The sequence below is a fragment of the Athene cunicularia genome (assembly GCF_003259725.1).
Source record: "Athene cunicularia isolate RWA chromosome 2 unlocalized genomic scaffold, athCun1 chr2_part1, whole genome shotgun sequence".
Lineage (NCBI taxonomy): Eukaryota > Metazoa > Chordata > Aves > Strigiformes > Strigidae > Athene > Athene cunicularia.
In genome coordinates, this window is record NW_020799095.1 from 63,831,824 (window position 1) to 63,853,990 (window position 22,167).

Genomic DNA, 22,167 nt, shown 5'->3' on the forward strand with positions numbered 1-22,167 from the left:
ACCACACTGCTATTCACATACCTATTCAACAAAAAGAAAAATCCTGTTATAACTATTAATTTGTTGTTTATATTTACTTGCTGTATTTATATAGATTTTTAGTTGAAGTTTTTGACCTTAACAAATTTACGTTTATCTCTGGGAAAAAGAAGAAAATCCTATTTCAGTATAGTTTAGCTGTCTTCGCATTTGACAATGGTCACCACTTTTTTGGGGTTGTATCATCTACAGATATAATCAATTTGATTTTTTCTTTTTTTAATCCTGAAACCAAGAAATACAAGGTTTATTACAAGAGACTACCATATGAATCCACAGTACATTTTTTTAAAATGCTACAGAGATATAATAAACTTTGTTTTTATTTAAGCTGTTGGTTTGATTTTTGTAAACAGTTTAAGACAGCAAGGAAGAAGCAGATCACACAGTTCTCCAGTGTTCAGCTTTGAACATTCCTATTTAACAGGTACTTGAGGCCCTTCAGGTTGATAAAGTAATAGAGCCCAGCAAGTCACAGTATATTCTTGAAATCTGCTTTTACATCCAACCCCATTAATTGAAAGAAGGGATAGTTCTGAAGAGACTTCAAGACCCAGTTGAAGCTGTGGCCAACACATACAGGAATGGTAATTTAATTTTTTTTTTTTTTTAAGAGATATAACTGATTAAATGAGGGCTGGCAAGCAGGTTATGACCCTTTCCGTGCATACACATCAATTATCCATGGGCTGCCTTCATTCCTACCACCAGTTCTATACAGGCTGTGCTGAAACATTACCATCTTTCCACTTGTATGGAATACAACAGTCCTGCTTCCCAAATGAAATTCAACACATGAAACCAGTTCTGCCTGTGGACCACATCATGCACAAGATCTCAAACGGTTACAGGATAAAACAACTTGGGTATGGATGTTAACCTGCAATCCTCAAAGCTGTTTGTGACCAGACCATCATAACTGCTGCATTTTTCTTGGAACACTAAATAGAAACCAATAGCAAGTACCATCTAACCAATTTCTTTGATGGCAGTTGCAACCTTTTTCAGGACAACCCTGTAGGCTGGCGGGAGCAGAGAGGAAAACAAATGTACTACTTGTTCTGTACCAGAAAGAAAACTTCCTTTAGGCAACAGTGGACCCTCTTCTTCCTTCTCTTATTTTGTCTGGGAATTAAACAAAATCTCCCTGTCAGCTGAGCCAGCCTTTCGGAGAGGATGGAGCAGAGCACACTGTTACAAGAAGGGGCCCAGGGAGCAGCAGCAACTTCATAAGATCCTCAGGGTCTGAAAGAGCAACTGGTTTCTCTCCAGCCTAAGCAGCAGCTCAGCAGGAAAGAGGTGCCACAGCCAGGCTCCCTCTTCCTACAAAGACATCCAGTTTTGCCACCATGCTCAGGCCAGAGAGCAGTTTCAGAGCTTCGCAGGGGAAGGGGGGCCCATCAGCTGTGCTAAGACAAGCAGACATATCCTCCCACAAGTACCTTAAATTTAAAGCTCTCAAAAGGGAATACCCATTTTAGTCTACTATCAAAGTCTTCAAAACTGCTTGTCCAAATGGCATTTTTGAAGGGGAGCCAGGCATAAGGCTTTGTTCATTTTCTGACCCATGAAAAAGAGGTCTTTCAAGAGTAATAGGCTAAGTGGAAAGACTTACAAGAAATGGGGTTTATTTGGTGCAAAGATTTATAAACACAGATCAAATGTCAAAACCTTTGGGTTTTAGTAATATTATCCAACCTAAAAACCTCCTTAGCAAGCAATAGCTGAAGGCTTGCTTCAGGAAACACTTTGTTTTCTTTCTTGTTCTCCTTACTTTTTTTTTTTTTTTTTTTGAAGATCATCATCTTGCAATGTGTAATCAATTCCTCATGGGAACAACACATAGGGCAAAGACAAAATTAGGGTTTGCTCACATAAACCACTATTGCTTCTTTGCTTCCTCCAGTACTGCCTGGAAACCCATTGTTTCCAAACAGTTTCCATGGAGCAGCCTTTCCTGAGATTCCAAGTCCAATTCCTCCTCCTCCTCCCATTCATATGGCTGCATTCCTCAGTTAAAGGAAAATGAGATAAGAAGTGCGGAAAAACATTTAAGATCTGCTTCCTTTGTGTTTTCTTCTAACTTTCCTTAAATGTTCATATGCATATTTATCAAGATCTACACTGTCTTCTCAAATCACTTTTCATATTCACAAGACGATCTTCACAACACACAAGTTCCTGTTTGATTTCTTTTGCTTCGTTTTACCTTGTGAGCCATGAATGTAAGTCATGGGAAACACAGTTCTTACATTGTCCTTGATGGAAGCACAGGTTTCAGTAATCTTCATGAAGATATTTTATTCAATTTTACCCCTCAATTTAAGGAGCAATGTACAGTAAGTAGTAACTATTCACAGCAAACACCACTGAAGCCATGTCAGAAATTAAATATTTTTTAAAATTACAAGCAAAGATCAAGTAAAAATCTAAAAGTTGCAATATATATTACAATTTGATAAAATAAAGCTCTGTTTAACCATGGTGGAAAGCAGACTTCAAGAGACATGAGATTTATTTATATAATGGAAATATTTCATGTTAACAATACCTTTAATCAAATTATTTAGTACAGTGTCAGTCTGCACAACTGTACAAAATATGCATAGCATAGAGAACTATATGCTTGTTAAAATGCTCAATCCTTCTGCTGAACTGGAGCCATCCAGCATTTGAGTTTTTTCTCCTTAAGCGACCAGTTAACCTTCTTTAAGATAAAATACTCAAACAATTTTTGCAAAGTGTACACTAAAGGTAATAATTTCAGCTTTCCAAATTATCATCCATAACAGAGAATACAGTAAATTGTCAGCAAATTTCCAAGAGCAATGCCTTTCCTTCAGGAAAAACACGTAATCGTTTCCTTGGGTGCAGAAATTCAGAAGATCCAAAGATTCATTCTTCCTGTCATCAGTAAGAATTGATCATGTCTTATTCATGCTGTCATACAGGCTGTCCCCAAACCTTCACCTCCATCAGGCACTAAGAAGCTCATGAGGAAAGAGAAGTTGAGTGCTTAAGATAACTGCCTCAAAAAAACCCATTTTACTATTCTGATACTTCAGTGCTTTCAACCTCATGTAGCTCTTTGCAGGCCAAGCCATTTTCTAATTGCTACCAACTAGCTATGCATGAACCGTGTCAGCATTTCTACACAACAAAAAGTGGCTTCTTGGGCCCCTCTCATATTTTCCACTCTTGGTAACACATACACAAGAGTATCTGTACATTATGTCACTTTTTCAGAGCAAAATCATTGCTTTTCTTTCTGAGATAGAGCAGCTAGCTAACACAAACAGAGAAAAGGGAAGCTTAGCTATCAACATTTTTTAGGTTTTTTGCCTAAGTCAAGCACAGTTTAAAAATAACTACTCATTAATAACATTCAGGCAGAGGAAAGTGGGATTCCCTTTCTGCTCCCATGGACCTTTCTCCAAACACACACATCACAGACTAAGAAAACCCTTAAATATAAAACCAAAGTCTTACTTCCTTCAATGTGAGCCTGTGGGTTCTTATAGAGATGTTCAATCCGGCCTGTATTAAAAGAACTAGACCGACGAACGATGCCATGCACCTGGGGATTGAACAAGGAAAAATACAAAAGGAAAAGTGGTAAACATTAAGAGGAAAGTGTTCATCATTATTATTGCTCTTTTCACAATGATAGGTTGAACCCTTATATCAGGTAATTAGAGCTTGTCTCTAGTCCTAAAGGCAGACAGCTATCCGAATTGCAACAAAATACTTGGAGATGAGCTCTGATGTCGTCCTATTTATTTTAGTACCTTTGATTGGTTTCACCTTCTCCCTTACTGACACCACTAGAAGCCCAAGCACCACACAGCACACAAAACACACTGAATTGCCCTTGAAAACCATCTCCTAGTGAGTGAGACTTGCCAATGTTACTGGAGTTGGAGAAGCAGTATGTGAATCCCAAGATAGCCACTTCACCCTGGTTGCAGAGAAATCATCCTGGAGCCAGAAATGATGGGTGTGAGCAGCAGGAGATGGGAATAAGGAAAGGAGAGAGTGGGCAGAGATGAGGGGAGGAAAAAAAAAAAAGAGACCGAGGTAAGAAGGGGCAGCAGTTACAAGGCCCAACTATATTTTAGAAAACAGCTGTTATTCACTTTCAGGGGTGTTGGAAGAACAGTCAGAACAGTCAGTGCTGTTTTGTGGACCTCATGAGTCAGTGTTCTCCAGTGGGTTATGAGACACGCAGACAAGCTGAAGGCTGAAACTCAGATTGGGAATTTCCTTTAACCAGCCACAATAAATAAGTCTGTGAAAAAATTCACTGGTTCTGACTAACATTAAAGAAAAGCCCATTTGTGTCTAATACATTAGAGAAATTGTTCGGTGATCCTGTTTCCTCCTTAGGCAAGAAAGCCCTGTGCCTGCTGCCAGAATTCACGTTAGCTTAGGTTACCGGCTGCAGAAGTTGTGCTTCCACAAGTAAAATCAAGCTTTAGCATCTGAACTGTCCTCCACTTCTCCTGGCCCTTTATTTCTGAGAGTGATTCCTTGCAGTTTGATGCATCCTACGCTTGGTTGGGTTGGGCCATCACTTTACTCTCTCACTTCATGTTAACTTGTACCTGCAAGAATATACCAGCAGGAACAGGCAGTGTTTGGAGCTTTGTTTTGGTTTTGTTAGGGGATTTTTCTTTTACACATAACACAAGCTATGGTTATTGACACAGAAAACACTTTTTATTCAATCTTGTCTGAAACTTAACTAAGTAAAAAGGTATGCACAGCCATGGAGCGAGACCAGTTTGATGCTTTAAGAATGACATTTCAGTGGAAAGATCTCTAATAGCAGCTGAATAGATTAATCTTTACAACATGCAAGTCAAATTTATGATACCAGTTCTCTTGCACAAAATCTTTTGTGTGCCCAGTCACACAAGAGGCTCACAACATACCTTGTTCTACAATTCAAATACCAAGCTTTCCAGAACTGATTAAAATATTTGCATTTTGAGGATCAATGAGAAACAGAGGAACATGGCTCCCTAAAAAAAATTTTCATCAAATAATAAATTTATGAAGATAAATTTTCAAACTCACATAGTTAAAAGCCCTACCAAAATAATTATTTACAGAATGTGTGGATAATTTATAGGGACAATAAGGTTCACAGAGAAACACTTTCAAAAAAAGACACTTCCATAACAACTTCACTTTTGCAAAAGATGCTGGAAATGCTTGGAGTACTCAACTGAACATCTGTTTTGCTGATTAAAATAAATAAATAAATAAACAAACAAATAAATAAATAAATCGGACACTGCAGTTTTAAAACATCAAATTATTCTAAAGGAAGCTAACTGTGCTCTACAACTCTTCTAGCAAAATTAAATATTTTGGCTTAGAGTCCTGATGAGAGACTTCTTGAGCTCTCTATTATCTATCTCTGAAGGAAGTCATGCTGAAATTCAAGTTCACGCAAACAATTGGCCAATAAGTTAGATCTTGCCAGCAAAAAGCTTGATGAAAGATCATCCTTGCAAGAGCTTTCTGTCAGCTGAATAATGTGATACCAACATTTGGCCAATGAGATGTGCTAAACACAATCACCCGAGAACTTCAAAAAGTTTCAAACAAATCCAGAGAGCCTGTTGCATCTAGCGATAACAAGAAAACATGCAAACCCCAGCTTTTTTTCCTTTGCTTTTTTTGTCTTTTCTTTCCCCACCCCCCTTTTTCTGGTATGCACATACAAGAGAAAGAAAACCTGCCAAATGTTTAATCCATGACAGCAATATTACTGTAAAAAAAAAAAAATGATGAAAGGTACCTTTGTCTGCATGGGATAAGTGAAATGTAAACTTTGTGACAAGCCAAAATGTGTTCAAACTGGTTAATCTAGTTAAGAATGCAAAATCAGTGGATTTTCCTCAATAGGGCTCAATCTTTAAATAGATTGAAATTTTAAAAAGTCAAATGAACCATTTTAGGGAGGCAATTGGTTATCACATGTACTCGTGTTCAGTTATTCAGCACCAGAATTCTCTAACTGGGGACACAGAACAGAATTTCAACAGATGGAGAGCTGAGGAACAGAAGAAAAAAACTCTACGCAATTATCATAACCTTTCTATTGTGGAAACGGTTATATTTCATTTCAGTTGCAGTTCACAGATCCCAACTTAATTGAGGACTAGGAGAGAGCATATACTTTTGCCTTTTAAGTAGATGAAGCAATGGCAATATCATCTCCCTTCCCAAAATGGAATGGAGAATTAGTAAAAATAATCCATTTCAAACACTGAGAAAACACCACCAATAAGCAGATCAATCAAAGCGGGAGGAAGGATGGAACAAGCAAGGCAAGATTAATTACATGCAAAAGCATGGAAAGCACAGACTGTCTGAGAAAAGACTTCTCACTAAGCTATGAAAAGTATTACAACAGAAGTAATAAAAGTCAATATTAGAACAAGCATTAACATTTACTAAAACCCCAGAAAATAGTATGTTGTTGGAAGATTAATTTGACCACCCCTTTCCTTCCATTATCATATATTTTGGAAGCACCTTCCATGACAGAGAAAGCAAACATTCTCACATATATGCCCACAAAAGTTCAAAACCATCAGATCATACCATAATAATATTTGCTTTGCTGGGCCACAAAAAAAGCCTATTTTGGCAGGGTAAATTATGCAGCAAAAAGTAAGGAATCAGACTCCCTGTTAAGGAAAAGGTAACTGAAAATCATGTGTAAAGCAAGAATACAATTAATCCAAGAGAAGGGGTGGAAAGTAACACTATCACAATATACTTTTTTTTTTTTTTTTTTTTTTTGGTGGGGTTCCCCCCCCCCCTTTCTTTTTAAACAGATAAAGCAAAACGCAAGGTTTTCACGGTTGAAGTGTAACTGTCAAACTAAAGGGCCTTTAGTGTGGAGAGAGGGGGAAGAGAACAAACAAGATATTCTTATTCCTTTATGTGGTACATTGTCTCATAAATTATCCCCTAATTCCTTACAGTTTTGGCTCACACAGGTCGCTGCTTATCTGAGTTGGCGGGAAACATGCAAAGCAGCTATACCCTGAGGAGAAGAGGGAATCCACTAGTGGACATGAGATGATAAATAGTACAATAAACTGGCATGATTACAGACCATGTTGCACATTCCTCTCCAGAGTTTTGATTTGTTATCTAGGGCTGGAGTGGAAAACATACAGAGAAGGACAGAAGAAGAGGAAGCTGGAGCTGCAGCATCCAAATGACTCCATCAGCCCACAGCCAGTCACCGAGTCACTCACCTCATAGCCTTTTTCCAGCAGGAACTCAGCCAAGTACGATCCATCCTGGGAAGAGTAAGATATAGGAAAATGTTAGAAACGCTGAATGGGCCTGGGAGATTTGGACTGGTTAAGGTCTCAACAAAGGGAAGAAAAAAAAATGCAGTGAGTTGACTGGGTAAGGAGCATATACTTTTAACTTCTTCAGATTTATACACTGACTTAAAAATACTATAGGTGCTTTTCAGCTAATTTTAGATTAAGCAGCAGTATATTTTAGAGATAACTTGCTTACAAATGCTGGTTGAGAACTCCCATCCCTTGAATTTCTTCCCAGGTTCCATTATAAAGTGCCCGGGGATGCCTTTCCAAAATATCCTAACCACAGTTATTGAATCTAAACTATTTTGGAGATAGGGAAGGAAAAACATTCCAGAAAAATTGGTGCAAGATTGGCATGCTCTGCAAAACGACATGCCTCTGTAGCACTGTCACACATCTCCCTTGCACATGCAATCCTTCCATAAGCCTTCTGAAGGCAGCAATAATTTTGCCTGCCTGACCAAATGAGTTTTCAAAAACATCCCTAGCACACCTTACGTTTATACTACAGAATACAAGCCATTTTCACATTTTATATATCATCGAGGGTTGAGAATTTGGGTTATTTTAGGGGCTTGGTGTTTGGTGGGGTTTTAAGTTTATTTTAAATTTCTGTCAAAATTAAATTATTAAACTCCCAAAAAGTAAATACTGCAAAACATACATTAGTGCATATTTTCCTGAAATCAGATGATTTTCCTGGCATCACTATTACCAGGATTACCAAATAAAGTAAGTCGCATTATCCTTATAATTGTGTATGCACCATCACAGTGAGTTTACCCCTGCAGAAGAATGCTCACTAACCAATACAGTATTACCCATGCTCAAAGAGTCTGCATCTTTTCACTGACTTTTTGAACTGGTTGCTCCTTTAATATGCAAGAGTATTCCAGAGTCAATTGACTTGCTACAGAAAGACCATAAAAACATGAAATGCCACCTATGCTTACATGCTTAAACTCTATTATGTGGATCTGCTCTGCCATGATCATGGCCAGAGACATTTAAATGCAAAACTAAACAGACATCTGGTTGGTTCTCTTTCTAAAAGCATGAGCTTAAAACCAAGAAAGTCTCAGCTCACATACTTCTCCCACTACATGTATACATGTGTGTTCACATAACTTCACAGTGCCATAACCCAACAGCCATCAATCTATAACATTGGTTGATCTGGAACATGACAGAACACATGTACTATGTCATCACTGGAACAGTATGTATTTTGGTACATCAAATGAAAAGAACAAGCTCCTATCAAAAGGAGAGATTCAAAGAACAGGCAGTGGAAACTGGAGAAACATGGGGGCAAAGGCAGGGATTTCGTTACTAATTTCATTAGTAATTCCTCCAGGATTTAGCACAGGTGGATAAAAGGGAATAATAATTCCCAATTCTCCTTGGTTGCTCAGTCCACTAAAATAAATATATAAAATAAAAAGGACGAGAAAGTGGGAGACTCAGAGAGTGCAAAGAAGATGAAAAAAGGAGGCTGTGATTACTTAGGAAGTTGATGGGAAACAGACTTGACTAGGATTGAACCCTGTCAATAAGGTCTTGTTCTTCTCACCCAGGCCATTGCTCAAACTTTCCAGTCGCCCTGGAACATTTTGAACCAGCAGTGGCACTCGCTTCCTCTGCGCTTCCTTTCCAGGTCTATCAAGTAATAGGGCAGCACTTCACAATGAGTGGGAAACAGGCAGCAAGTGTGAAAGCTACCGGTTTCTGGCACTAGCAGAGCACAGCTGATTTACTGTCTGGTAATTGCACACAATGCAGATTCATGCTGTCCTGCACTGTGATACCGTATCACGCACAGCTCCCAGGTTTCATGTTTCCCTTCCTTTTCTTTCCCCGTACAGCAGCTGTCAATGAGAACAGCAATCAGAACAATGATCAAAGTGTGGAAGAGTTTGCAGCTCGTAAGGACAGCACAGTTTTTATCTTTTCCTAATGAGGTCAAGGAGTAAATGATATTAAGTAAACTCTAGTAAGCAATTTAAACCTTTATCCATAGGAGACTGCATTATGCACATAAAGTTTACTATCAAAGCTATCGTTTACTGTTTACACTACAAACAGCTTTCAAGATTCAGGAATCACTAGACCAAGAAAAGAATATTAGAGGAACTAGGTGTTTAGCAACAAATCTTAATTTTTGTTAGGGTTAGCAGATTTTGCTTTATTTAAGCCGCATGCTGCCAACCATACCCACTCCTCGTTTACATCTGAGTAGGAATGAAGCAGCATGAAGTGCATGACTTGGTTCAATCCACAAAGTTAGGGACTGGGAGGAAGGGTCTTCCCTTTTCTAAGAAATGCTTAAAGCCACCTTGATTCTGCTTCACAGAATATTTTATATTTTCTATGGGTACCCTACTCCCCAAAGTCAACCACAAAACCAAGGTGAAGAAATACAGTCTATACAAATTAAGAGTGCTTGGTTACTGTGTCCCCTCTACTGGGCAATATGCTATTCTGCCTCAGAAGTGTTGTCACATTTGAGAGTTTACTTTTGCTGATGTAAAGTACCCAGCTATTGCTACTCGGTTTATAACAAATCAACAAAACCTCAGAAGACAGAAATAGGTCCCTTTGTGTGTGGCCAAAACATCAGTCTTAAAACAAAATAGCCTAAAAACTGCCTTTAAGTAGGGTTGTAATGAAACCTGGTTCTACACTGATATGTCAGACCAGTTTGAACAGTCAAACAGTTTAACAGGACCGATTAGATAAACCACCTCAGTTAAAACAGTTTTTCATCAGCACACACTGACATATCAGACTTGAAGAATCCCTACGCTGTCTTCAGCCAAAGAGTAGTTTGAAAGCACATACAAAGAATGATACTTCAGCCGGCTTCCAAGACACAGCAGCAGGTTTCCAACTGCAGCTGCCTTACATGTCTGTAAAATTCCCAGACAAAAGAAAACAGTCACATAAACTAGAGTGAGACAACTTTAGGATGCAATATTTTATATTTAATATAGCAGTTAATGTCAAGAACTTCAATAAGCTTTGACACACTGTCAAAGAAAACCTTTTCCAGAAGAAAATTGAAGAAATTGAGACACAAGAGTTAGACAGTGCTTTACCACAAAAGTCTAGAATAAAAAAAAAAATAAAATCATTTGACTTGATTCATGAGCAAAGAATAGGATCATTTATACAGAAAACTGAAAACAGCTAAGCAACAATTAAGCAACTAAATAGCCTTCTTAACAATCCAAATCTCTTTTATTTTACACTGTTCTGCACAGGGAAATTCCATTTGCAATGGACTCATTTTGGATTTATATTGTCACATTCAGAGAAGGCTGTCAAAGCAACTCCAAACGCATCTGTCCTCTTCCTTTGATATGGTCAGTTCCAACATCCTTCTGCAGAGATCCTGGATTCAAGAACTAGATTACATCCTATCTGAGCATTCGTAATCTAGAGTAGTGGACTCACTCTTCCCCACAGCTCCTCTCTGCTAATAAAGAGGAGTGGAGGAAAGTACTAGATGGATGAAGAAGCAAGGGAAAAGAGACCAAGAGGAGAAGAAACAGAGTTCTTTTTATTACTATTCCTAGAACTCCAGGAGAAGCATACAGAGTGCTTTTTCAGAAGAAGGGAAAGGGAATTTAAAATCTAAACAATCACCTACAAACGTGCAATGTTAGGGAATCCCAAAGCCATGATCCTCATGAGAAATCTTGCTGCAAGTTGCCTAAAGAAACTGTCCACCAAGAGCCCAGCTCTCTACTTTCTGAAACAATGGAGCTGCTAATATCAACAAGACTCCCAAAGGTGACTCCCAGCCACAAGAGACAGTCACTTGAGAAGCACCACTTCATCGAATAATGCAGCAGGGAAGAGAACCTGACTGTTGTGCCATCTCCCATACTACTTGTGCCTGCCTGTGTGCAAATGGATTAGCAATAAAGCCCGAGAACATAAAAAAGCAACATACCCACTGTCGGATGCACTGTTTGAGGGAGGTGGTTTTTTGATATTTCTACGATGGTCATGTATGATGAATTATCTGTCCATTTGCTACACACAGTTCTGCTCTGTATTTCTAGGTGTCACAAATATCAAGTTTTCTAACTTCATTATTCCTTTGGAGAAAATTGCCATCATTTTCCACATATCATGTGAAAGAACAAAGTTCGTTATAAAATTCCAAATTGAATAAAGCTTGTGCCAAGCCCTTAGGAATAACAAGACAAAAGTGAGTTCATGGAAGTTCAAACTATAGATGGTGTCAGTTATCAAGGTCATTCATAGCAGTTCTAAATCCCTTTTGAACTACAAACTATAGCTGTGGTCTCCTGAAGTCAGATTTTGATAGGTTCAATTAATCTGTTTAGGGGACAGCGCATGGAGAGAAGCAGCACACATTCAGCCACAGAACATGGGGTTTATTTCTTAAAGAAATCTTTCTGCAATAACCACCAACAGTGCACTGTCACCGTTGTCATTTAGCCTTTTGAATAATCTATACTTCCATTGAAATATGCAGGACCAGTGCCACTAGTAGCCTGCACAATAAACTGTTGCTTCATCAAATTTTCAACTTTTGTAGAGCTATAAACTAATGCTATTTCAGTGACTTAGCTGGAGTATGTCGACAGAACTGTGGAACACACACCACTCTAAGGTAACATCTTAATGATTTTATTAACAATCCATAATAACAACTATTCATTTGTTTGTAGCACTCCAAAACAGCCTCCCTTAACAAAAAAAATAAATTAAAAATCCAAGAGAGTAGTACAGTGTAATGTTAGTTTTGCTGAAAAAATGCATGCTTCTAATCATTTCCAGTGATTTACAGAGGAAATCAGTAATTTTTTGCAGCTACTATAAACAGAACAGTGCTGCACTTTGTCTCATGTCTTCAAGGCAATACTTGAGGTAAAGCATTAAAGTGTTCATAAAAAATTCTCCATACTGAAAAAGGAAGAATTATGAACTCTGAAGTATTTAACTGATTTATTAAAGCTGCCGCTCCCCAAATGCAGTAATTATTTTGCTATTTTGATTTGTATTCTGGACAAGTAAGAATAGGAAAACAAGTGTCTCTTTGTTCCTGCAGTCAAACAGTCAAAAGGCAATAAATGTTAAAAAAAAAATTTTCTTTGTTTTAAAAACATTCTCCACTTAATTTATGTTTTTTTGTAATGCACTAACTGCAGTATAACAAAAAAATTAAGCAGTCGGAAAATTTATCATTAGTAACAACAACAAAAACATTCTAATTACATTACCCTGCTCTTTTTCAGTTAGGAGTTGTTTAAAAGTAAAAGAAAATCAAAGTTGCTTTGGAAAAGTGAATCACCCTGTTATTTCCTAGTCTGAGTTTATCTGACCTCACACACTATTCCACTGGTAAACTATTAAGTTATATTAAGGGCTGCAATTGCAGTTATGGACAACAGCAACATGTTATTCTTCCTTCCTTCCTCCCTCCAGTTATCCTTATTCAAAACAACATTATTCATATCATCAATAGTTATAGCTACTCTACTGTGAACCTCAGCAAGGACACCTGGTCTAAAGAACATACCTCTGCACCACTCTAAAGCAAACATGAACAGAATAAACTTGTGTAATCCAAATTTTCTCCTCACCATTAAGAGAGACAATCAGTTATGAGTTCTGGCTTAATTTAAGCCAACACCAGTAAGGTATGTCAGTGTAATGCTCAATTTTTAAAGTGCTGATATTCAAAAGCAAAATCCGCAGTCTAAATCACATATGATATTCTACAATAACCAAACAGCTTGTGTCTATCACACAAAACACCCCTTCTCATCTTGGGTAAAACAAGTTATACCATCAGACTGAGTATACTAAGATTTTTCCCTGATTGCAGGAACCTGTGACACTTAATGTGTTATTTCCAAATACACTTACCACAAACTTCCCAGTGATGGCAGTCATATGCTTGATAGATTTTTAGAAAAAAATAAAAATCTCACCCCTAAACTCTCAGGCTGTGTGTTCAGACATTCAGATACTCAAAATAACTACTAGTTTTCAGGTGTGTCCAAAGAACTATTTTTATAATGAGAAAAAGTTTCTGTAGAGAGCCTTCTAAAGATTTTAAAGAACAAGCTCTTTCTGAATGCATGTTATATGCCGTAATATATCACTTTTTAATTAAAAATATGAATGTCTGCAGTATATTAATACAAAACAAACCATATAAAATATAAAACTCTGAATTTGAGAGAAACCTAGCTATATTTTTCTGTCTCACTGCTGAAACCACAGGGATTGGAGGAATGCGTCTGTAAGCATGGAAATGCAAATCATATGGACAACAGTTCACAAGAAAATTAAAACCTCTACTTATAGTGTTTGTAATGGGAAATCCATAACAGTTTTAAAACCCACAAGATGACTGTTTTGCCCATCCCTATTTCCTCTTGCTTTCCAAAAGCAACTGGTATCAGATGGTCCTTCACCATTCCAAAATAGTAACAGCAGCTCCAATCAGCAGCAGCTATGAGAATTCTGGATGTGCCCATCCTCAAGTACTCAGATTAACCCACCAGCCCCATTAGGTGACTAACACTGCTGCAGCCAACTCAGGGGGAAACCCTTCAACCTGCAACAAATGTAAACTAACCCCAAACACTCCCCAGTGGAAACTCAAACACGCAGAACCTAGATGCACGGAGCAAAGAAACCAGGAAACCCAGGTCTAAACTGCAGAACATGCTCTCAAAAGAGATTTTGGCCTCAATCTGAAAATTCAGAGTTGTCACAGTAACAGAGCATAAAGCCCAGAAACGGTTTTAGAAGAAATACAGTCTGTTATGTTTAAGACAGATAAGCAGTTTTGTGAAGTGACACCAAGAGGAAAATATGGAATCTTAGCATGCCATCTTTACCTTTAACATCCTACAGAGGAAACCCAAACCAAAAGCAGTTACATGGCTATTACTGTAACTGGGGAGGCCACCTGAACTGACGACCACAGGTCAACACACATCCTACCAGAAATAAGGGACCCACCTCACTCGCAGAGCTTACATGTATTTTGGATTTGCTGCAGCAGTTTACTACAGCTGCTGAGGTTAAAGCTTTCACCACTGTAGCAGCAGCCTCTCACACTGATGCTCAGAAGGCTTTCTACCACTGCTGCTCACTGCCTGATACTACTTTAAGTTTAGTCCAAGATCCTAGCAGGGTGCAAGGTCAGTTATTTGAGAGAAAGCAAAATAGACACTGGTTGCTACCTTGTTTACATGAGACCAAAGCCTAATGAAATCAACGTAAATGAGTGTAGACAGGGAAAAAGGTTTTTAATTCATTCTTCTGTACTCAGATTTACATATGAATGTAGCGATTTCATCTGAAATGTTATTTATTTACAGAGAAACACAAAATGAGAAAGAAAGCATGTTCCAATTGGAGTAGAGAAGCAACAAACAGTAAGACAACTTTTATTTTCTTAAAATGTTTGCATGGTTAGAAATTTGAAAATGCAGTCAGGAATGCTTGAAGGGTACATCAGAGTTTTAACAGCTCTCAGTCTTGCAATACACACTTGGGTGCAAGAAAAGCACTGGTCCTGCAATTCCATGGTCTGCAAGTCATGGGAGCAACCACTCCATTTCCTAGACATCTGAAGTTCTAAGACAAGACAGCTTGTGTTGCAACAGATCATTACTCTTAGGTATTGCCTCTCCCAGCCAGCCTGGTTGAAGCCCAGTTTTTACTGGTTGGTCTGGCATTTACTAAAGCATAAATAGATTTTTCAAGAACTCTGCTTGATTATGCAATTCCCACCTTTTCATTTTGAGGTTCTCACATTTCCCAATTTTCAGTAACAAGAGATCTTTAAAAGGTGGCCCCTAACACTTTCCACATAGCTGTGAATATTCAGAGTGGCCAAGATACCAGCAAGCCTAGGTGTGATCATCATCATCCTCAAGCACTGGGCAGCTCAGATTTCTCTTTAGACCAGGAAGGGATACAATACAAATCAAAAAAACACCAAAAAACAACCAAACCACCACACCAACACGAATAAAAGAATAAACGTGATAGTTTTGCAATGGAATAGAAAGGAAAATATCCAATTTAAATTTCGAAATAAACAAACAAGAAAAAACCCACAGAAATCCCAAAGCTAAACTCTTGTGAAACAGTATCAATACTTGGACAAAACTGTTACATTTTAACTTACTCTATACTTGACTATTTGTATCATCTTTTCTGCAGGAGGAACTGAAGAAACAGTAAGAGGAGCTCTTAAGAGTTGTTCCCTAATGTTCAGCCTACACACATACTCCTCTTCCCCATAACAGGGGTATGTTTTATGTATTCTGAGTCCTAAATACATAAAGCTACACTTCAACTCATTGAAAAAAAAACAAACAAAAATGATACAAATCTTAAGACAACAACTTTCTACTACGCCTTTGAAAACACTTTCCTCAAAAAAAAAATAAAAAATCTAGAGACAACTAGCAAAGTCGAAGACGCATAGTCTACAAAGATTTGAAAACAACACTTTTAACCAGTTTTTCCAAATATAACACTTGCCAGAATTCCTTGGTTTGCAACACATTTTTATTATGCCCAGAAGCAGCTTCGCATTTTGTTGGGTATTTTTAAGCAAGAGTAAATATGCTTCAAAAATGTTGTGGGTTTTTTTTTAACAGACTAGGATTTTTTTTTTTTTAATACACAATATATGTTCTATAGCTTAATTGTAAATAAGTTAAATACATGGACTCTGTGTTAAAATCCAACTGAACGAACAGATCTTAATTTTGACAGTGCCTACCTTCCTCTGTAAGCAAAAACAACTGTTCATAAAGATGCTTAACTATATAATAGATATTTTGAATGTGAGTGAATTTAAGTATAGATTGACTGAAATTGGACATTAGACCTGACACCTCTGTTCCACGTGGCCGCTTTTGCTAATCAAGTGCTTCAATGCCACATGGACTAAGCTTCCTGGTGGCGAGAAGCCAAGCAGGATAAGGATTATCTAAATGATAGCAAAAGGATACAGTGTTATTTCAGAGCAGGTTGCAGAAGGTCATCCTTATATTTACAGATACCATACAATGCCTTGTGTACCCAACTTCAGAGCTTTCCCTTGTCAGCTTCAAAAGGGAAGAAAAAGCACCCGGTTTCATTAATTGCCAAGGTTCTTGTCTAAGGGGAACTAGAAAGGGAAAGCAAGCAATCACGTTTGCTTACCCTATCTGTCAGGAACAGGATTTGGAATAGACAAATACTACAAAACTGCCAGCAAAATACCCATTCCTTCAATTTGTAGAGTATTAAAAATCACCTGCAGTTTGAGTTAGTAATAACCCCTTGTATCATCTTCAGGTACAGTTATCAAAAGAACTCCTTCAGCTAAGCTAGCTTTCATGAACAGCTTCCTAATTAACATTAGGACAGAGCAATATCAAGTTAGAGCAACTGTATACTTTAAATATTTCCAAACCAGTTTTGTTCCAAGGAATTATGCAGTTTTGCATAGATCTCTGAAAACAAAAGATTTAAAATTTTCACAATGAAGCCCTTAAAAAGCATCAAAACAAATTACTTTTAAAAGCTTGTCACAAACATTTCTTACTTTAAACTTCTTTCATTCACTGTTCCACAAAACCTGAAACTAGTTATAAGTTAACTGACTTTACAAGTTGTGGAGAGACTGAGAACATAAGACACATTATAGTCATTTTTGCCTGTATTCATAGTAATTTCCTCTGATGTCAAGGGGTTTTTGCAGTTTGAAGCACTTTGCACCCTAGGAACTACAGGAAATACTATGGAAACCTCCCAGCCTCACTTTGCAAACTGTTCTGTTGCATTAATTTCTGGTTTCATTAATAAAAGCCTACCGAAGGCAAACAACACGGTATCACAGTGTTACTTGTTTAAAATTAATACATTCTTTAAATGCAGAGGGACATGAGGCTACACTTTAACTGAACACACAATAGGTTTTGCGACAAGGCAAATGTCAAGAAGATACCTAGTTAATATCACTAGCACTGAAAAAAGGCAACAGCCTATCATTAAGAAACACTTAAATTTTCATAGTAGGCACAGGAAGAGAATTCACGATTTTGTTAAATGTCAAATGTAAACATAACAGCAAAGTGCAAGAGGGCTTCATTTTCAGAAACATGAGGACTCAAAACCAGCCCTTTTCTTAGAGAAGTACACTAAATCTCCTAGGGGAAGATTATCAGATGTGTATACATAAGCAGTTCCTAAAATGAAGTATACAGGTCCTCCTTTTAATGCTATGAAGAATTACAGATTAACACTACCATGCAGCTGACTATTTGGAATAGTCATCATGCTCCTTATTTGCAGGTTGACCTGCCATGTGGCTTTTGCCTGGGCTGAACCAACACCTCCAGCAAATAAAGACAACAAGATAGAAGACAAGAAATTGCACCTTATACTTTATGAGTCTTTTAAAATGCTTATGCATTGAGTCACCACAATATGTTCAAAACAGACAGAGAAAGGAAGCTTCCATACTGAACTTCATCACACATGGAAAACTAATTTTAGCAGCCCTTAAGGAGTTCTTCAGCACTGCATCAACTAAGCTACTCTGTATCAAACAATGTCTTCTCCCTCTGTCTCATTCCAAGAGAAGGGGCATCATCCATTTGCCTCCCTTCCCCTTAAAGGTTATCCATTATTTGGAAAGCATGAAGAAGCATCGTAACAGTTCCGTTTAGGCACCTGATTATATGACCTGTGCCCTGATCAAACTATACTACATGGTACCCTCTAGATGAGCATCCTTACTCTTTAGGGGCTGATTTCCAGATGCCCTAAATAAATGCAATATACTGAACAATTTCTCGAGAGTATTAGAGAATGCTTTTGTACTAGTTAACATGCTGACAACCAGCAGGTATATTCAACCAGACAGCTAAACTACTCCACTTTATCCTCACAGAAAACTCTGCTTAAATGACATGACACCAGCAGGCATTTTGGAGGAAGTTATTTGATTTATTGCAACCCAGAAAGAAGTCTACAATAAACTGCTTTGAGGTGATGGTAAAACTCCACCTTCAGGATCTAAGGCATCACAGACACACACTCCTTCCCTTCATCTCAGAGACCAGTCGAGCTCCATGACTCACAACACCACATTTAATTCAGAGTTGTGATGAGTACTGCAGTCATCTATGCTATCTACTGTGTACAGACCATCCATAGATGTGGGCAGTCTTCCAGCCACACATACGCTGATCCCATGGCAGAATTCCAAATAAAAACCATGGCTTGGTGTTTGCACATCTTGTTTGTCAATATTGCTTTGTTCCTCCAAGAACAACTTGGCAAACTGACAGGCTAGAAGACTGCTAGCTAGTGCAAAGCTGCTCCTTTTGGCTGGATGCCTACACAGCAATTGTTGCAATTCGAGCACTCTGTGCATATTTGGATGATCTGTGACTGGAATACAAACTTTTCTAGATCTTTTAGAAAGATGGCCTGTGTCTAACAATGACAACAGTTCTAGATACATATGGAGAACATTCTGGTTTTTTTCCAGATATTTCTATTTTACTTGAGACAGTGGTTTACATGAAAGGATGTTCAAACTCGAAGGAAACTGTTTCCAAGTATTCTCATGTACTTCTGTAGGTCAATCTCAACCTGGTAAACTAATTTAGCTATCATGACAAAAGTTTGCAACAGGTGGTGCTATGGTTTAACCCCAGCCAGCAATTAAGTCACTCACTCCCCTCCCCCAGTGGGATGAAAAACAATCAGAGGAAAAAGAAAGTAAAACTCATGGGTTGAGATAAAGATGGTTTAATAGGCCAGAAAAGGAAGGGAAAATAATAATAGAATGTGCAAAACAAGTGATGTACAATACAATTGCCCACCACCTGCTGACCAATACCCAGCCAATGCCCAAGCCACACTGTCCCCTGGCCATCTCCCTCCAGTTTATATACTGGGCATGATGCCTTATGGAATATCTCATTTGGCCAGTTTGTGTCAGCCGTCCTTGCTGTGTCCCCTCTCAGCTTCTTGTGCACCCCCAGCCTCTGCTGGCAGGGCAGTGTGAGAAGCTGAAAAGTCCTTTACAGTATAAACACTGCTTTGCAACAACTAAAGCATCAGTGTGTTATCAACATTATTCTCATTCTAAATCCAACACACAGCAGTATACCAAGCTACTAGGAAGAAAATTAACTTTATTCCAGCCCAAACTAGGACATAAAGTAAACAGTGGGGGTCCTAGGGAGGGGGCAAGCATCTATACAGACAGGCAGACAAGGAAGGGTGCTCATCCTGCTGAAGTATAACAAGAATTTCTCCAAAATGACTGGAATGGGGCCAATAGTTGCACTTGTTACTCTCCTGCTGATGTGTGGGAAAGGTAAAATTGCCAGTCGCAGTCAAAATTTTCATTCAGATCTACTGAGACAGTGAATGCTACGTTTCCCACAATTATTGCCACATTTAGTTATAGCAGAACTTTGTTCTGCTACTTGCCTTAAAAGGAAAGTATTTCCCCAAAGATGTTGGTACCAGATATCTATTTGCCAATTCTTAATGCATTTCATGCTATGAGGATGACAAGCTATATTTTTCTCCATGCTTACATACATGTGGCACATGCAAGAAGCTCGTATCTAGTCAGTAAAAAGAATTTCACGCTATCTTGCATAAGAACAGTTTTCTTAGTTCATTTAGATAAGAGCAGTAGCTAGGCACAGCACTAGCTCTTGAACAGCATCAGGAATCATCTGTGCACAAACATTTCATGCATGGGGTCAAATGCATTTCTGATCTATGACAATAGAGTTTTCATTCAAGGACACACAGAAACAAGTGCATATATTCCTCACTGATCACCCCATACCCTTGACAGCTTAGTAGTTTTATGCTTCATTGATGCAGATTCCCAATGATTGGATAGCATCATGCTGCTTCCTTCCCCCTTTCATGAAAGCTAGTAATTTGTAAACACTCACTTCATTTATATTTAAACTTTTCATATCAAACGGGGAGGAATTCACCATTTTGAAACTCAATCATCCTACTGACCTTTTGTGGAAGATGGTCAGGAACCAAAAAGCAGCACAGGGACTGGCAGTCCCACATGTCCACAAGAAAAACAAACAGAAGACCAGTATCTCATGCAGTCTATTTTACAGTCTTCTCCACCTCCCAGTATTTATGCTTTCTTAAAGTCATAGAAGCTAATATCAAGGTTAATAACATATTTGCAAGATAATTGTTCACTTTGCCTATATTTACAGCTTGAGGAAAATCCTAATAAAAATGCATCCTACAATGCAATTGGTTAGACTAGTAGTGCAAGATACTAAAAGGAATCCTCTTTCCTCCTTTTTTAATGCATAGTAAGATTGAGTAAAACAAATTACTCTTGCTGATGCCATGCAGTTAAAGTGCAAATTGCAAAGTCATTTCCACAATTTTTGTGCCATTCTCCTGAAAAGAACTAAAGCTCTTAAGATGTTGTAACAAGAGATAAAGATTTAGTTGCAGTCCCTTCTAGATCAAAGCACACACAAAACAGCCCTGTGGCACCTGGACTTTTGCCTCTGGCATGATTTCTGTTTGATCTCACCCAAGCAACTTAAATTTGGTTTTAAGCCTCTTTTTGCCATAAGCATAAGATGAATGATTATGCATAACATTGCTTATAAAACACCCTCAAATACTATAGCAACGCATGCAAACAGTCCTGAAAACAGGTATCAGGAATGAAAACTGATTAAAACATGTGTACAAGCACATGTCCCAGCAGAAATTGTTAGGGAAATCTGCTCTGTTATTAGAAGGGGAAAAGAAGGGGAAAAGAAGGGAATGCTTTTTTAATTGCAGAAATGTTCGTAAGAGGCACATTCAAATTTTTAATTTTTTTTTAATAGAACAGGAATGAACAAACTGATTTTAAGACTGTTGCAAATGGCATGGTGGCCACATCAACACATTTTGAATTGAACGGATTTGCTTAAATCTGGAAGAAAAGCTTGACTGAAAAAAAAAAAAAAAAGTGAAGAGGCTATTAAGATAATATAAACCTTACCAGCCTCTGTTGAATCCACTGTCCATGGCTCATTCAAGGATTATTCAGCTAACTGACCCTTGACAGTGTTCTGTGAGACCATTTTTAATTAATTCACAATTTCAGTGGATGACTTTACAGACACTAATAATTTTTATAGATAGAGCATGGAAACAGAGACAGATCTATGGGGTAACACAGTCATGGAGCAGTACTAAATCAACTGAAAGGCTCAGAAAGAAACCTTCATCTTCCCTGTCAGCAGTCATCAAGTACACTGTAGAATAACTGGCAAGACCTTCTACTGTATCTCATCACTTCTTTCTCCAGCTTTCTCCTTTATATAATTATTTCCTCTTGATGTCACCAGACACACAATAACTGGGCTAAAAAATTAGGCTTGCTGTCTAAAGTAATCCTCCCACCTCCTTTCTCCATCTAGAGTTCAAGCCTACACAGGAATATTGCAACATTTCTGGGGAGTTTTCATCATTATTTTTTAAAAGAAGCTTCTTTTTAACTCTTATGAGCAAATTGTCAATATGCATCAATTAGGAATTACTTAAAATAAACCAGTGAGAATTTATATAGCTCTACTACTATATATGCCATTGTACATTACATTTCTTATGCCAGTAAAAAATAAACTTGTTAAGGGCCTGGTGTATTGCACAAAAACGCTACAAGTTGGGGGCGGGGGGGGGGGGGAAA

The 22,167-nt window shown here is 38.0% G+C and overlaps 1 protein-coding gene across 1 annotated transcript in view; it reads right to left on the reverse strand.

Moving 5' to 3' along the window:
- Positions 1–7,376, reverse strand: part of GMDS (GDP-mannose 4,6-dehydratase) — a gene marked incomplete at its 5' end in the record, with an annotated part of 359,819 nt that extends 352,443 nt beyond the window's left edge. Inside the window, 2 exons of the mRNA XM_026841380.1 lie at positions 3,529–3,616; positions 7,323–7,376. Coding sequence (XP_026697181.1) covers positions 3,529–3,616; positions 7,323–7,376 — 142 coding nt within the window. The remainder of the gene's footprint in view (positions 1–3,528; positions 3,617–7,322) is intronic.
- Between the last annotated feature and the right edge of the window lie 14,791 nt (positions 7,377–22,167).